General features: G+C 42.9%; 1 protein-coding gene across 5 annotated transcripts in view; it reads right to left on the reverse strand.

The window, feature by feature from the left end:
• Positions 1 to 16,502, reverse strand: part of LOC115914688 (integrator complex subunit 6-like) — a 40,040-nt gene extending 23,538 nt beyond the window's left edge. For all 5 annotated transcript variants that reach the window (XR_004061444.1, XR_004061443.1, XM_030967321.1 and 2 more), the window contains exons 1-2: positions 16,238 to 16,502; positions 16,077 to 16,154 (exon numbers count right to left, since the gene is read on the reverse strand). Coding sequence is in view for 3 of the 5 variants with exons in the window: in XM_030967321.1 (XP_030823181.1) it covers positions 16,077 to 16,154; positions 16,238 to 16,348 (189 nt within the window). In the remaining 2 variants the exon portion in view is untranslated. The remainder of the gene's footprint in view (positions 1 to 16,076; positions 16,155 to 16,237) is intronic.
• Positions 16,503 to 18,679: the final 2,177 nt, after the last annotated feature.

Raw genomic sequence — 18,679 nt, forward strand, 5'->3', positions numbered from 1 at the left:
GGTGAGACTGCTCCCTTTTTGTCTGGCAAAAACACCCATCAGTGAGTCCATCAGTGTTCCTGGGAACAGCCAGGCTGGAGTTCAGAAAGTGTTTTCCAGCAAAGACCATTTGCCTTATGCTGTTACTAAAGCACAGGGGGGAACAAAACATTTACAAAAGAAACATTATTCCCAGTCTACATTTCTTGATTTGAACTCCAATGAATTTAAGAGTATTCTTTATAAAATAAACAGTAAGAGTCTTCCTCACTGGTATTTGGAGATTCTGCTATTTTCCTGTTGTGAAAATGTTTGCTCAGCTTCCAGCTCTCTGTTTGATCTTGCTGCAGTGTGGTCAACTGCCTGCAAAATAAAACATGTACCATTTCCCCAAGCAGAAGCAGGGAAGCTGAAGGTACAAGGAGCAGCTGATCACCAATGGTTGGCTGTCCAAGGAAACTGTTTTTCATCTTACAGCTCTCAGAGGATCTTTAAAGATAGAGCCAAGGAGAACTGTACCTTTGAAATAAACAGAGTAAAATGGAAGAACTTCTCATAATGAGAACAAGAGCAGCAAATGCAAGATTTCCATATCCAGCTCTAACTAAACGTCTGATTAGTTAATGTACTCAATTCTCTACCTTATCATCAAAAAAAAGATTCTTGATTCAAAAAAAAACTTAAATCAATGACAAGAAAGTCTACTTCTGTAAAATGTTTTCCTCCAGAAAGACTCAAGCCAATGTATATAATGAAACATGGATTTCAGGGACAGAAACTCCAGCCCCAAAGAAGTCTGTATATTCTCCTTTCCATATATACAGTAGGAATATTCTTAGGGCAAAACAGAGTCAACTACCCAACACCAAGCAGATGCACAATGAGTTCACATTGAAGTGATTAAATAATAATCCTTCCTAAATTTAAAATACTGCCACTAACATTGCTTACAAAAAACTCACTGGCTTTACTCGCCAAGATAAACACTAATGACCAAAAAAACCCCAACCAAAACCCCACAACCTTAAAGGAGCAAACACAAACATATTCCACAAAACTACAAATCCTCTACAGGTGAGTAACTAAGAAGTCAGAACTGAATATTAGTTATTTCAGTTGTTTATGAACCAATTTGAGCAGTGAGAGTATTTGCCTCTAATCTTCAATATTGCATTCCGGCTCAGTCACTTTTATGCCCAGAATTTATTAATAGCAATCTAAGCAGCCTTTACCTTGCCAGTATATTACTGGCCTTTCCTTTGATAATTTATAAGAACAAATAATTTTAGACTCTAAACACATACCAGAAGACTTTCAAAGACAGCTAGGAAAAAACAAGTACTAAAATCAAAAATCTCACCCTCTTTGCTTATGCCAACAACAGACAAAAATGCACTGTCATTTGGCCTTCTGCAAGCTCTGGATACCATCCTACAAACCACCCAGAGATTTGGAAGCATCACACCACCCTCCAGCTCCTGGCTTCGGCCTTGGCAAGCAAATCATGCTGACAAGAAATAACATACTTAAAAAGTAACATTTTTCTCTGCTAACTTCGTTTTCAGACAAATTCGTGCCCTGCTCTATATTTCACCACACAGCTACATAAGTATTTCAGCTGCTTCAAGAAGCAGGTAAGGTCAAACCAGCTTATTTCAGCAGGAAAGGCCCAGATCAACGAGAATTCAAACACCAAGGTGAAAAATCCAGTGAGGAAAAGGAGGCCTTATTTAGACCAAGCAGAATCAGGACTAACTGAACATCAAAAGAACAGAGTTCAGCAGCAAAAGAAAATCTTGGCCAGGGTCGGTAGCTCAAAAAGACGTTAAAGACTTAGGAGAAACAGAAGATTTTAGTTGCAAGAGACTAGAAAGAAAATCTTATAAAATGCTGTAACAGGAGTTAAAAAACAAACAAAAAACCACTCTACTCCATCTTTATCACATAAAAGGGGGCAATATCGATGTACAAGTAAAACAGTACCAAGTTTTGAATACATGTAACACAGATCTTGAAATCTCTAGCTCCACTGCCTTATCTGTCAGGTTTACTCGTCTTACTGCAGTTTTTTACTGGTTCATTGTTGGTTTGTTCTGGCTTTGATTGGTGCTGTGTTTTTTTCTTTTATTCTTTCCAACTATTTCTTGGCACAGTTTTGTCAGCTTGTAAAAAAAAGGGGCAGAGCCAAAGACTGGGCATTAGAGTACAAGAACTCCAGGTCCAAAGCAGTTCCCAGTTTCACCAGCTCCAGGAAATCCAGGGACATGGTGATTTGGAGGCTGCAAGTCTTCATCTTCAGAGCTTCTAATAAGCAATGCCGTAAGACTGAACTGCACAGTTTAATGTTCACTGGACTGCTTTCAGATCTAATTCGAAAATTGCAACATTACTAAAAATAATCTTCCAAGAAGACAATTTGCAATCCTGCATGCCAATCACAACAGGCTGTTACAGTACATACTCAATAGTTAGTCAAACATACAGATTTTTAAGAGTTCTGCTAATGTTTCCCTAGAAAGAACAACTGCATTTCAGATATTGCAACTTGTTTAAAGTATTTAAGTTTCTCAATAATTCAAGTTATTATTAAATGCACCCATCTTAGGAAAACAGACTACCTTAAGAGAACGTGCCTGTGGCATCCTAGCTTGTCAGTGGCAATCATTTAGAAAAAAGGTAAGAAAAAAAAAACAGCTGTTGAAATCTGAAACCATCCCTGCTATGGAATTTCCAAGTACCATAGGAAGACAGCGAAACCAGCAGAGCATTTTGCCTCCCAAATCACCAGAATGATTCATTTTTAAATTACCTTTCTGTTCACTGGTGATTGTACACATGATCACAACTCAGACCTGCTCATGTCTGAGCCAAAGTCAAGCAGGTATTTTTTTTGCACAGAAGTGAATTATAATTTTGTACACCCTAGAATTCAGGGGGCTGCTTCCCAAATGCCCAAGTATCTTCACCTCTTTGTAATCTCCTGAACCCAGACCCAGCACTGCTCAGTGGGTTCTGCAGCAGGGAATAACCTCCTATGCAGCCTTCAGCTTCCCTGCCTGAGCATTGACAACTTTGGCAGAGGAGTTTTAGCAAGCCAAGACTGTCTTGGTCACCCCAGTTCTGCCACAATAAAACTCAGCAAACAGGGAGAGGGAGAGGTGCTGGCAACATGTGTCCCCTGCCCATGAAGGACAAGTGCTCTTGTCAGTACAGAGCAGCCAATGCCCATGCTACCCCCATGTGTTTGATTTATTATTTGAAGATTTGCTAGCTAAAAATAGCACACAGGAGAAGAAAGGTACTGACTACACTATGAACACCAAATACATTTTTATTTAACATTTTTCATTTTCCTAAAATAATTCAAAATCATATGACCTACTAATCACCTACTAATTTCATCCTCACAAACGTTTTTCTGTGCAAATGGGGCAGAAAAACAGCTCTAAGAAACACTTACAGACATTGACTCCCCTCCAAATACTTATGAATGCCATTTCTGAGGCAACAGAGCTCTCTGGCTTTCTGTACCTTTGGTTGCAGAACTCTTCTCATTTCAGCACTTCCACACTCTGTTCTGTGCAACACACCAGTCCTGTCACTGCACAGCACTGAACAGCCCATAGCAAAGAGATTCCCAAGATCAATTCTTTTTTGTTCTTGGCACAGGAGAGCAGCACAGCACCCACCTCTGGTATCTGAGATGAGCACAGCTCCAGCACAGAAGGACACTGGCACACAGTGTGAACTGAGCTCATCACTGGGGTGGTGCTGAGAGCAGGGAGCTGCAGGGCTCACTGTTGGCTGCTCTGAGACCTGCCTAACAAAGACCCTCCTTCCCAGTTCTCATCTGAGGTGTATTTGAGCAGGTAACCAATTCACAGGTTTAAACTACTCCCTCAATAATCCCACAGAGCAGTCAAGTATAGTGAAGAGTCTACAGAAGCATCACTTGGTCCTCCTTACATCACAGTTAGTGTGAGCACCAGGTCAGAGTGTTAAGGCTAAGTATTGTGAATAGTAAGTTAATTGTTTCTTCCTGTAAAGTTATTTCTGCTGCTTTTCTAGGACACGCAAACCAAAAACCATCATTCAAAAGTCATTCTTGGAATCCAGTGGAGACTTTCTAAAAATTTAGTTTTTTAAAAAGCACCTAAATTCCAGTCAAATAAAACATCACTGAAGTTTAATATATATAAAATGTCTCCAAGAGACCAGAGAAGCATAAACTACTTTAAAACATCTTTAGAAAAAAACACATCTTAAAAAAAGAAGACACTGAAGTAGATGATTCCTTTGATCCCACACAGCTGATACAGTCGGACACCAGATTTTTAGCAGAAAGCTGTCACTTTGCACACCCCTCTATCTCCATCCAGCTCCAGGCACCATAGTTCTTTCTTTTTCTCTGAGACACACTATGGACCTTGATAACATAGAATCTCTCCTGCCCTCACCCACACTATACAGCTGGAAACAGTGCAAGGAAGGTGTCCTGCACCTCCAGCTGTCCCTGGGGACACAACAGCCACACTGCAGCCCTTCTGGACACTCACCCCTCAGTGCCTGGGCAGCACCCTCCAGTTTCACCTCCCCTCAAAGCAATCCAGGCCTAGCACTCCAAGGAAGGGATGCAGTGTGAACTGAGATGCCCAGGAGATCCCCTGCAACTGCACATTTCTGAGCTGAACTCTCCTGTACCTGCACCCATCAGACTGAATAATTTCTAGAGACAGATCGAACCAGTTGGTTTTCTAAAGCACATTAGTGAATGTTAACTACATTCTAGCACAGCATGTAAGTGCCAGTTTTTATTACAGGCAGTCAGCTACACAGAAAACTATTTCATCTTGTATGGATGTATAGAAAGAAGTATTTCTCCATGAAACCTTAAAGTAAATAAACCCAAAGAAAGCTCAGTCAAACTACACCATGCAATTCCTTGTCCTTTCAAGATGATGTCACCATTAAATAAGACACAGAAATGCTTTTCTGTCAAGAAGAATTCAAGATGTTTGTATTACAAACAACTCAAATAATCTTTAAGCACAACACCCCTGCAAAACACGAGCAGAGAGGTTCTTAAGCTCCAGTTACAAAACAAGTACTGGGGCCTTTTGTTAATATCAGCATTTAGAGAGAAGCAGCACCTTCTGCTATAGGAATGCCAAATGCAGCAGCTGTATGAACAACTCAAAGCTGGAAACTGCTTGGAACCAAGGGATAATAATCAATGCCAAGCAGAAAGAAAAAAGCCTACACTACCTTTTTATTTATTACCTGCTGCTCCTGCTTCAATCTATCTCTGGATTTAGCTTTTTGGTCATCAGTATTTCATGTATTTTGACAGTTACTCTCACTGCACTTTTTCTTGTACAAGGAAAAAAGGAAACCCATGAAGAAAGGAAAGTATAAATACCAAAGAGATCATGGGATCACCTTGTTCCAAAAAGCATTCTTATTTAAATAGAAAAACACTATCCAGTTAAAAAGCACCTATTTCTGAGGAACACTCGAGAAGCCAGGATATTTCAGTACAGAGCTGAACCAGAACAAGCTACATTTCACACAACAGCTTAATGGAGAGGGAACACAGAAGTAATCACAGTCTGCAGCCTTAGCACAGTAAGCATAACAAGAGGCTCCATGCTCCTGTTCAGCGGCATAGCAGCCATTTCAGAAATACCATTATAGGTGCATCTTATCCAAACACTGTAGAGAGGGCAACTGCAGAAATGTGGAGGTTTCAATCAAAGATTTTCAGCTACTCACAGTGCCTGCTGCTCTTTCAGCCTATCAAATGTGCTTTCAATACCGATCAGCCCCAGCTCTGTCCTTCTCCTGGTCCCTTCCTACACTCAGCATGGCTGGAGAAGTCACAAGGAACAAAGGCAATAGCTAAGAGGTTACAGAGTAGCTGCTGTCAACACAAGGGATCCCTCACTGCACATTTTTGGAAAGCAAGTGGAAAAGCATTACTGATGATACTCCAGCTTTACAGCCCAGAGCTGAAACAACACAGTATGTTTCATATTTATTTTGCAAAATGCCACATTCCTTCCTCCTTCCAAAAGCACATCACAGAACTAGAGCAGCACACCGAAGTGCTACAGGTATTGCAAATTTACTTCAAAACTCAAGAATCTAGAAGGAGTTATCTAACCACCAGCTTTCCTCAATTCAGGTCTGAAATGCTCTTCAAGGCACTGCTGAAGAAAATAAATACTTTAGATGACCATTAAATCCATATACTCATGGAAATATCAATTAGCCAGCCTAGCAAATAACTCCACCCTTATACAGCCAAAAGTATACTGATGGCCTTGGGAGCATTACTGTTGGTCAGATTTTTATTTCAGATGATGGCAAGGCTGGATTTCTTTTTAATGCAAGAGTCATCTGGACCAAAAGTAACTACTGAGCTTAAGCTCTTCTGATTAGAGAAAGCTCCCCCAGGCCAGGGCAGGGCACATGGTCCTGATGCAGCCCTCCCATCCCATCCCAGCCTGGGAGAACCATCGGAGCCCTGGCAGCAGCTAAAGGCACCAAGTGTTCTGCCTCAACAGATGCACATTCTCCCACAAAGCAGAGGGACTTTTTTTTTTTTAATCAAAACTCACTGGCTGTACCATTAACAAGCTATGAAGACCAGTGCTAATGCATTATACTCACTTAGAAGCAGAGCATAGCAACACCAGCTTAACCACACTGTAGACCTTTGTTTTCTGTCCAATTAATTGCTCCACAACATCCATCTTATCAAGATCCTTACTTTTTCAAACACTATTTCACACGTTTAAGATTTTAAAAGCATCTGTGAGAACACAGACAAACCAACAACTGCCTTATCTTTAAAAAGTAAAATTAAGGCATTCTGAACTGTTAAGTTTTTTTAGTCTAGAATAACATTCAATAAATCTAGTGCTGCTTATGCTGAAATTTGCATAAATACACAAGAATCATAACTGGGTAAATTGTGGGACAGAAAATCATAATAATAAAAATAATAATAATAGTTATTTAAAAATAAAACAAGACTTGTTTATCTATCTGACAAAAAGCAGTTCAACTTTCAGAGATCCTTGTCAACCTCAGTTCTTACACCAAAATAAACTGTTTCTTTAATGCTCTGCAGAGTGAGTATACAGATCAATACAAGTCTATGGGCAACTACAGATTCTGATCTGCACAATAACAGTCTCTTTACAAGAATTAATCTCTTGGGACATTCTTAAAACCTCGATGCTAAAATATGCTGCTTACAGCTGAAATTGATTGCTATGTGTTTTTTAAGTATTCTGAAATTAGCCAGAAAAAATACAAAGAAAAAAAATTCAATTATTGCCTGCTATATTTTTGGGGGGTGTAAAAGCATTAGAGTTCCATTATTACGAGGTGTGCTGTAAGAATAAAGTTGAAGAAAGAAGAAGAAATTCCAAGAGTCAATCTACAAGAGTGAATTATTTAAGTAACAACCTGCATTTAAAATTCAGAACGGCACCAGCTGCTCTTTACATTATTAGTTTGGTATTTTTCTGATGGGGTTTTTTTGTGGTGGTTTTTTGTTTGTTTGTTTGTTTGGTTTTGTTTTGGGTTTTTTTGTTAGCCTATGTTATTAAATAAAATCAAGGATATAGGCATTCAAAATACAGACAGTGAAGAGAATCACTAAGGCTGAAGCCATCTGGAACCTTGTGACAGGGCCCTTGCAGTCGCACTGCTCCCCCCAGAAGCACTCAGCTCCAGAGCACAGGTCACACCATACAGAACATGCTTTTTCCCACTGGATCCCAGCTGCCTGAACTATGAGAACACTGCAGGAGACAGCACTAAGATACATCTTTTCTAGATCACAGCAAGCTCAAAACATCATTGTTGCAGCACTGCCACAAATCATAGTTCCTCCTAGCAAGCTGTTATAAAATATGCAAGGGTGAGCAAGGCAGAAGTGCCTGCAATCTTAATTACGTTTTTCCACTGTTAAAATGTGAGCCAATCAAATACTAAATCAGCTCTCATCAAGCTGAAAAAGAATGAATGCCCATTCTCAAGGTATCACAGATGTACTTTGTGCATATTTTTAGCCACACCACACAGCCAGGGTGCAAGGCCCAAGCCTTTTTACATATATATACACCAACAAAAAAAGACATATTTCAAAAATGTCTTTTTTCAACTTCTAAGTGAGACTGAAATAATAACAGCACAAAAGGGGTAGAGGCAGGCCACAAAGATTCCATGTGCCAGGAACCACCAACTTCACAAAGCACCTTCCTCCTTACAGAACACCTCCCTACAAAAATATAACTCGGGAGATCCAACTCAACTGTTTGATTTTAAGCTTCTATTTTTAAAATAAAAGTGACCTTTGCACTGAGGATGAGTAAAGCCTCTTAACGCAAACCTATCTACTTTTGTCTAGTTTATCCTGTAGTCTTAAGGGCTTACATCTTTGAATGTGTCCAAGCCCAAATAAAGAACCAAATAAAAAGATGAAAATATAAACTGCTATAGTGGCTATGAACAGATGATGGTTTCCATTCAGGGCCTCTGGCACCTCATCTGTTGCACAGTACAGAGCAGAAACCCATCTCACATGGAAAAGCAAGCTTTTACTTTGCAGATTCCTGTAGGAGCAGAACCAGTTAAAATATTTTCATTAAGAATTAAGCCAGCAACACACACTTGTCTTTCTGTGAAGACAGGCAGCAGGTGAAAGAACAAGTTCCAGTATTTAACTACTCCAAAATTATAAAAAGGACAGCTAAGCAGAGTTCAGTCCCTCATATCTATCAAGAAGTTAATTTCTGAACTGTCCTTCCATTTGAATCGATTCCTTTCAAAAATTTAACCATCACCTGTAAGTTCTTGCATAAATTTGATTTTTTACAAAATACTTTAATTTCAGAAGGCAAAAAAATATACCTTTTAGAAGACTGAATCACCCTGATTACTACTGCCTTGGGTTTTTTTTAAAGTAAAAGGTACATTACTTGTCAGAAAATTCATCATTATATTGTTCTGTCCTCATTACACTAATTCCTGGAAGGGGTTGCTTACTACAACTCACAACCAGGACACAAAGTAAAGCAGCATGCTTATGCATGTTTAAAAGCATTTTAACATGTTTTACACTGCACAGTATGACGTTTCTCAGGAATGGGAATGTGCTTTTTAAAGGACACTCTCTACAGGAATCAATTTAGTACCTTTATAAGCTAAAAGGGACTACAATACTTCCTTGCTTGCTGCAGGGATGCCAACTGATGATTCTGAAGATTTTAGTAAAATACATTTTCAGATGTTTTCAGATTCTGAGACACATACACTGCAGTATGTAAAATACAAACCTACCACCTGCACCAACAAGAACCTTCTGCTTATGGCATTGATTATCAAATTTCAGAATAGATGCCTAATTTTAAAAAAAGGAACTTTTTTGTACACATTCTTTGGTCAGATTTAAGTGATAAAGCAGTTAAATTGAAAGAAGTGTGTAAAAACTGTTTGGTGGTTATTCTCAAACAGTATTGAGTTGATTTTGTTTTGCCCTCAAAAAAAATTAGACAATCCTATCTGCATGAGTGTTCCTTAAACAACTGACTTCTGTTTCTCTTCCTTAAGTCATTGTGTTTAACAGAGGAAAAGCAATTGTTGGCTTTGACCTGCCAGTCATTTCTGCACGAAGACAGCCTCTGAAAACACACAAATTTCACAGCAAAACCTCAAACAAGCACAGTGGAAGAATGGAGGGGAGTGGTGCAGTACTTCCCAGGCAATGGAAGATGTTGGTGCTCAGAAATAAAAATACTGCTGTAACTGACCCAAAAAGTATGGTAGTGGTAGAACAGGAATGGTTATCTCTCTGCAGTGAACAAGTACAGAATATAGTCTCCTGAATTAGCTATCAAGAACAGACACTGTGTGCGCAGCTTACACTTCATCCAGTCCCTCAGGTCTACATTCAGTACCTTTTTCCCCCTTTCCAGCAACGCCTGGCTAGTGGGTTCACTAAGTGTGTGCCTCACTAACAGCATATCTGGAGACAAAGATAGGCCTCTCCCACTGTGCTCAGCTCTCCTTCCCTTTTTCACCTCTCAGATAGCAGCCTCCCTCTTGCCCCTGCAGCTGCTATCTGCCTTGCACCAAAAATTCTGCCTGCACACCCCAGTGCCAGCTTGTAAACCTCCAAGTGTATTCCCAGCTGCTCACACCAGCCCTTCCACAGCACAGGCCACCAAGTACTCGTGCCTGCCAAAAGTCAGATCTTTTACATATAAAACCCAGTGATTTTCAGTGTCTAAATGTTCCTGTAAAAATTTAATCAATTTAGGCTTATTCTGTGGATCTGCTACAGTTAAGCTTACTAGGTATCCCTCAGGTTTTCTTCCTTCACAGAAGTGGAAAAACACACCAATGCATTTCCTACCACCTCAGGCAGCATTCCTGCAGATCTTTGCCTCAAACCCAACAGGTTTCATGGTTGGGTTCCTCTTTCTCCCTGCAGCTCAGAGTCAGGAGCTCTGATCTAATTTCTTCCAGAAACAGACAAATAGATCTCACATCTCTCTTTCAGCAGCACAGCTTATTCATTTGCCTCTGCCCTGTGCAGAGTGAGTGGTAATCAGTTCCATTCTGCACCAGCACAGGTTCTCCATGAAAGCAAAATTTAAAAATTCTTGCAGAAGTTTCTGTGCCACTGAAATAGAAGACAGCAAAATTAGTCTTCTCAAGTGTGACCTTATGAACTGCCAGTTTTGAAGCACTATTTCAATATCATAAATTAACAGGTTATTTACATACAATAAGTACTCTCTGACAAATGTTTAAAAAAGCCTCTACAAATTCCTGCTCTAGCCTCTAAGATATCCCAATCCAACTCCAGAATTTCAGGGGAAAAAAGAAGAGGTTGCTCAGAGTCCATCATGAAGAGCTGTTTCCACAAGGGAGCTCTTTAGCAGTGAAACATATGTTCAGGCTAGCAGGGAACAGCAGTGGAACTGGAAGGCATCCTATCCATCAGTCCCAGTTTGCACATCTCAAACAGTGCAGTGTTTCACACACACACTGTATAAAGTAATTTGAGCTACTTCTTAGACAGCTACATACATATTTCTGCACTCAAATTCATGGTGACTATTTCTGCAGTGCAGTCACAGCTGACTCTTTAATTCAGTATAACACAACAGAAGGAGGAAAATATGTATTTCAGAATATAACTTATGTTCTCTCAGTCCTCTGACTTGTGACCAGATCATTTATGAAGGTCAGACGATAGAGTCTCAGAAGAACATAAAACGGAAGTCATATTTCTGTGACCAGATAATAAATAATATTCCTTGAGCCCTGAGGAAAGGCCATATCACTGCTAGCAGCCAGATATCAGTCACAAGGGAACAGGGCAGTCCAGTTAATCAATAACTTCACATAAGGCCACCATTGTGTTTTTGGTCTGGGCCTAAACTCGCCAGTTACAGCCCAAATCCACAAACAAACCACAAACTGCAGGATGTGAGGTTTCACAAAAATTGAGAATAGAAAAAATAAATGAAGAGTTAAGACTTGCTTTCCTTTTCAAAAACTCTTTGGGCTAAGATTTTGGCATGAGCTCCATTTTCAGACAAATCTAGACAGATCTTGCTGAAACATCATCACTGGAAAATAAGAAAAGCTTGCAAGGAAAAGGGTTGGTGAGAAGACTGTTCTCTTTTCTCCATACTTTTACTCTAGCACCATTACTTCACAAAAAGAAAGGTTTAAGATTCGGCCCCCTTACACCACAGCATGTGCTTATGTACAGAGAAACATCTATATTCAACAGAGGATGCTGAAATTTATGTGATTTAAAAAAAAAAATCAACTGGATAAATATATGAAAAAAAACCCACAGAAGACCATGAGGGCCATCCCAGGAGCTCAGGAGAGGCCCCTGCCCCACAAGCCCTGGGAGCTAGGGCAGTGCTTGCAGAGCTGCCAGTGCCATGCCTGGCACACTGCCACCCTCCTGCCCAGGCATTCCAGATCAGCCACGTCCTGCAGGAAGGGTGAGAAGGGTGGGGCTGGCACACAAGGCTTGGAGGTGCTGCAGCACCAGGACACAACAGGGCTGGGATGGAGCAAGATCCGGGCTCCAGCAATGCATGGACACAGAGTCCTCACAACAAGGACACATCAGGAACTGTGTTCCCTGAACAGGACAATGCACTTCTCTCAGCCAGAAGGCCAGGAACATCAAATACCCTGCCAGGCAGCAAGGCTGCTCTTGAACCCATTTTTCTTGCCCAACTGGATACACACTGGAAATAAATTCCTTCCGTAACTAAATTTAAGCGCTAGTGTTTTAATAATAATAGACACCTTTTACAAAGGTGCTTTACTGTACATCTTATTACCTTTCTATGCATGCCAAATACCCAAAATCAGATACCCAAATACCAGAACAGACTGGCTCACTTCCATGTTAACACGGCACTAACTAGACAGACTCACTAGATAGCATCTATCACAATTTCAATCTAAAAAATACACTAAAAACATTAGGCTGAACATTCTTACTTCATGAAGTAACATACTAGTTTTACCTCCCAGTTCATGAAATGAGTTTGACCCAACATCCAATGGAACGTACAGGTATTTTTCCACTGACCTATACAAGATCACATCACTTGACAATTACAAGGTTAATACATTTCATAACATGCTTTTAAAATATTAAATATTTGTCTCTTTCTGTAGAGTATTTTGGAAATAAAGTAGAGCTATAAATGGTTGCACCATAATTGCTGTCACAAATCACCACCTATACATTATATAACAAATAGGAGCCAAACAGCTGACGAGGTTCCAGATGCATCTGCTGCCAGAGTGGGGCTGAGATTCCTGTCATCCCCATCTTCCTGTCCCCACCTTCCCAGGACAACATCCTGACTCCTCTTTAGACACTTGTAATCACAGCTCTTTACAGAGCCCCACTGCAAACAGAGACTAAATAATTCCGTGTTTAAAAATTGGCACGGAGAGCTCTAAGCAGCCAAACAGAATCAACAGGTCCTGTAAATAATTTCAAACCATCTATACTAAAGACAGTTTCAAAAACACCACCTTACTTTCACAGATTGTGGCAAATCATTTGTGCAATAGCATGGTTCTTCCATTAGCACAATACATACGCATAATACTTTCTTGATATACTCTCGTCCATCAAAAGTGAACTGGTGCTGTTGGTTTGAAATACTTTAATGCTACAGACAAAAATTCTGAAACAAACCAACCCAAGGCACGTATCTCAGCTACCCCTGCTCCAAGCTCAAGTTCCTGTAATTCCTCTGCCTTCTAGGTGGTCTCAACTCTACCACCATATTATTTCCCTCAAGTGCTTCACTGGTAAACTATCTGAGAGACTATGTAATTTAATTAGTATAAATCATCAAGAAAACAAGAGGAGAAAGCAGCCACTGCTGCGCATACTTGGAAAGCAAGCCTGCAAAATGCATTCACTTGCCAGGTTTGTTTTTACCTTCTCTAAATCAAGAGAAATAAAGTATTTAACTGTAGCAGCATTAGCAAAGAAACCAGATTTTGTATATTTTACAAGCATGTTCTGTAAGACATTGAGAATCTGGCCTAGACCAGGAAGTTTTCCTGGCACAACTGTGGTTGTTAAAAAACACAAGAGGGAACATCATAAATACCAGAGCAGGTCTTGAGAACAAGTCTCCAAACAGGGAGTCATCACTGCTGCGAGGCTTTCTCTGCTCAAGGAACAGACATGATGACAGCCCAGTAACACTCATTATTCCATGAAGTCTTTATGCAATAGTTGAGCTGCACTTGCGATCATAATTACTATAATCAGATATTTATTGAATCTGCAGCCTGTTCCTAGAAAAGTTACTAATTTTTGAAAAAATATTTTAAGATTGTTTAAGGTCCAATTTAGACACCAGTGTGCTAAAGGCAGAAATATAAATTTCTAAGGAATATTAGCAAGTTACAAGAACCACAGTACTTTTCCTTTCCCTCGGCTATTTAATGTATATTAAATATGACTGAATGCTATGATGGGTATCACAGCCCCATTTATTTCAATTACTATTTACTAAAACTGTCAACAGTCAGATGCTCATTAGCACATCAGAATGTACACAGATGCTTATTAAACACAAGGATCTTCCTCAGCAAATCTGAGTACAGACGTGGTAAAACCTGTAGCATTACCACACAGAGCTCCAGCAGCAAAGTTGTTTTTTTATTAAATCACCAGTATGCTTGCTGTCACTGCAGGGACCAAGTTCACTCCTCAAACATAAGATACACTTGTGAAATATTTGACACAAAACTAGAAGAAATCTAGGACAAAAGAAATCCAGTTAACACTGGCATAACAAAGACTTAGGGTTTGCATCCAGGCACAAACACGGACTGGGAAAATGGTGTATGCATTGTGTCTAAAAAACACCTCTCCAAGGCAGATGGAGGTTTTTTGACAGTAACTTTCTGTAAGTCAAGGATGGCTTCAATTCACAGAAATTACTTCCACACCTTCTTCTGAGAAAATGAAAGGTGCAATACTAAACAATAAATACTTACTCTGTGACTTGTCACTTCAGAAAGCTGTATAAATTTATTACTGATGAAAGGAGCCAAGATTCATAGCTCATGAGAATTACATTTCCTCATTATCAAAGATATGAAATTAGTGAATAAGCTCACAGCACCAGTGAGCCTACTTACTTTACACATCTCGAGAAGTTCTAGCTGGGAGATTTAGAGAATATTTTCTTTTCTTCTCTAGGATAACCAACAATGTATTTGCACATAAACTTATTTGGCCTTCATAGCATGGGTCAACAGTTATTATAAGCAGTGTACTATGAGTAAATACAGTCCTAATCCAGGACTATTCAGGAGGATTCTAAAACTCCCACAGCAATGCTTTCTGTGACACACTTCACCTAAGTGTTTTCAGTTAGGATGTTTCTATCAGCAAGCTGCAGCCTTCAGCATATGGGGCGCAGCACCATGATTTTTTTTTTTTTTACTTCTGCCTAAACCTCATGCTGCAGTCCATGTGATGAAAACAGCATGGCTGTACTTGCCTCAAACTCAAGGAATGAGAAAACAGAGACAAGAGGAGCCAGCCAAGCAAGACTTGTTTACTCTCAATGAGGCTTAGGGCAAACCTTATCATTCTCTACAACTCCTTTACAGGAGGCTGCAGTGAGAGAGGGGCTAGTCTCTTCTGCTGTGCCTGCAGCAAGGACCAGAGAAAATGGCCTTAACTGGGACAGAGGAAATTCAGATCAAATATTAGAAAGAAAATTTTCAGGATTCAGGAGGTCAGGCCGTTTAGGGAGGTGGCAGAGTCCCTGTCCCTGGCAGTGTTTAAGAGGCTGGCACTGGATGATGTGATTCAGTGGTTTAGGAATTACAGCAGCAGTACTGGGCTGATGGCTGGACTTGGTGATCTTAAAGGTGTCTTCCAACCTCGATGATCCGACGGTTCCACATCCAGCTCACCACAACCCTGCACGGAGTGGCGCCTGCGAGCCCCTTCCGAGGAACTGGTGCAGGCTACCGTGCTCAGCAGGACGAACGGGGCGGTTCGAGCGGGGCAGGGGGACACACAACCCCAACACTGAGTGAGGCTCCTTCAACCGCAGAGGCGGAAACAGCCGCGGGTGCTGTCCCGCACCCAGAGCCGCGCCAGGGCCGGGCCTCCGCGCTGCCCCGCGGCCGTGAGGGGTAACTGGCCCCGGCCTGCCCGCCGGGCTCGGGCCCGGCCCGCCCCACCCTGCCCGCGTGTCCCGGGGGCTCGGGGCCGCGCGGGGCCCGAGCGCGCTGATGGCCCCGCCGGAGCCACCGCCCCGCGGGGGCGGAGCGCGGCCGCCCCTCGTTGCGCCGGGGCGGTGAATCACGGCCCGCCCGTCTCCTCCCCCCTCCTCCATCTCAGCAGCGCCCTCAGCCTCTCTCCTCCATACAAAAGCAAAATGTCCGCCATCTTCACAGGCTGCTGCCGCCGCCGCCGGGCCGGACGGGGCCGCGCCGCGCCAAGGGCGGCCCCGCCGCGGGGCCGAGGCGGCCGGGGGGGTCATTACCTTAATGCAGTAGGGCGGCTCGTCGAACGTAACCAGCATGTACCTGTCGCCGCGGCTGGCAGGGTCCCGGGCCCGCAGCTGCGGAGAGAGCGGAGAGAAGCGGCGTGAGCGGGGCGAAGGGGGCGAGGGGGGCGGCGGCTCCCCCGGCGCCGCGCACTCACCTTCATGAAGATCTCCACGGCGCCCTTGGCGATGTCCAGGTAGCTGGTGCCCAGGTACGCCCGCTGGTTCATGGAGGCGGACGTGTCTATGAGGAAGAGGAGGATCGGCATGGTCCAGGCAGAGCCCCGGCCGGCGGGCTCCCTGCGGAGGAGGCGCGGCGCTCGCCCGCCGCTCGCTCGGCTCTGGCGGCGCTGCCCGAGCTCGCCCGGACTCAACTTCTCTTCCCTGAGCCTCCACCAGCACCATGTGACCAGCGCGCACGCCATTGGCTGGCAATTATACCGACATTTGCATATTCATGGCGGCGCGCGCGCGCGCGCGGAGCGGGGGAGGAAGGAAGGGGGGGAGAGGGATAGCGGCGGGCGCGCGCGCGCCGCACCTGTCACACACACACAGCGCCCGCCCCGCCCCTCTGCGGGGTCCCCCGCCCCGCGCTCCAGGGGCCGCCCCGCCCGGCCCCTCGTGGACCGGCCTCTCACGGTAGGTGCCGGTCTCGATCCTGCCGTGCGTCCCCGGTACCTCCCGGTACCCGCGGCTGAGTCACCGCCCCGCCGCCTCACCTCGGCCCGCGCAGCCCTCCATGACTGGGGAGTATGCAGGAGCTATGTCCTGGTCTCGTGGAGCCGAGCGAAGCCTCTCAGAGCTCGCCCGGTGACATAATCGGCCCCGTTCCTGGTCTCCAGAGGTTTCAGTTAAGCACTGAATCCCCAATCCCCACATGCGATCCTTTCCCTGGTCAGGTAACAGCCATCTCCCACAGGCAGTGCCTGGATCTGACCATCACATGCTGACAGGGCACCTCACTCTACCTGGGTCAAGGCTGGATGGCAACAAATTAATTGTGGCAAAACTGAAAATACATAAACCCTGCAATATTTCCTACCACTCAGAGAAATAAAATTTAAAAAAAAGTATTGAAGTATTGTCTGAAAGGAGGGATCACACGCTCAATTGGCCTGAAAAGTCCCTCTGAGATCATCGAGTCCAAACGATGGCCCAACGCCACTTTGTCAGGCAGGCCATGGCACAAAGTGCCATGTTCAGTTTTCCCTTAAACACCTCCAGGAACGGTGACTCCACCACCTCCCCAGGCTGCCTGTTCTAATCACCCTTTCTGTGGAGAAATTCCTCCTAATGTCCAACCCAAACCTCCCCATACAGCTCAAGGCCATGTCCCCTTGTCCTGCTGCTGGTTGCCTGGGAGAAGAGCCCAACTTGCACCTGGCTACAACCTCCTTTCAGGTAATTTTGGAGAGAAATAAAGTCCTCCCTGAGCCTCCTCTTCAAGGTGTCCTGCTCCAACAGGCCTGGCAGCCACCACCAACAGCAACCAGGTAAGGGGAAGGAGGCTGAGGAAGTATTTAGCACTATGTGCACTCATGAATGCTTGTTTTCTTCTAGGACCAAATCCAAAACACACAAAAGAAGCACTGCCAGCATGTATCTTACTTGAAAATAATAAAGAAACTGATAATATTTTCCAGTGCTTTTAAATTCAAAGGCTTTTTCCACATATTATTTTGCCATTCATTTCAACAGCAGGCAGAATCAGTTTCAGTTCTCACTCCATTTTTGTGAAGCACTTGGACAATACTGTTGTTACACAACATCACAGGTGAATTCTAATGGCCCATTACAAAGCATTACAAAATACAAATGTTGGTAAAGATACCATTGCCCCTTTTGCTCAGAATAATCAAGAGATGTAAGCTAATTTGATTCAGGCATGTACTCATCCCTTTTGTCACCAGAAAAAGCCCAACACCTGCACACAGGACTTGCCACATCTCCATATTGACTTTAGAAAGACATTTGTCTTTTAAAAAAACATCTGCAGGTATTTTTCAAATAACATTATCTCATTAATTAATTCTATTGAACCAAAAGTAGGTAAGTTAAATAGTTGAAAAAGAATCCTGTCAAACTTGGAGACTCCATTCCATTATTCAGGTCCTCCATAAGTTGTGCATGTGTATCTGCAATTAAGGTTTCTGAATTTTAACTATCGTAGCAGAAAGGCCAGGAGGGATAAACAGATAAATATTTTTACGCAAGTCATTAGTGCACATGAATGGAGCCAGACTGAAACAAATGGGATTTGAATCTCTATAGATAAGATAAAAATGCAGATACTGTATTTTTGTACTGCTGCATGTTAGCCTGGAAAGATAACTCCTGGACAGGAATGGATTTGCAAAGACCTGAATGGAAACTGAAGGGTTGGTAGAAGATGCCACCTAACACCGCCAGGTCCTGGCACAGGGAACTCGATGAGGCCACCTATGCATTGCTCTCATGTCAGCCAGATGAGGTCAGAGACTCCTTCTGCCTCCAGCTGACCTCAGCCAATTCCAGCTGGCAGCCCAATGCTCATGTCCTGCAGCCTCCCTGACTGACTGTATGAAATGCTAAACAATTACAAGTTCATATCCTCACCATTT

The sequence above is a fragment of the Camarhynchus parvulus genome, chromosome 4A, assembly GCF_901933205.1.
Source record: "Camarhynchus parvulus chromosome 4A, STF_HiC, whole genome shotgun sequence".
In the NCBI taxonomy this organism is placed as follows: domain Eukaryota; kingdom Metazoa; phylum Chordata; class Aves; order Passeriformes; family Thraupidae; genus Camarhynchus; species Camarhynchus parvulus.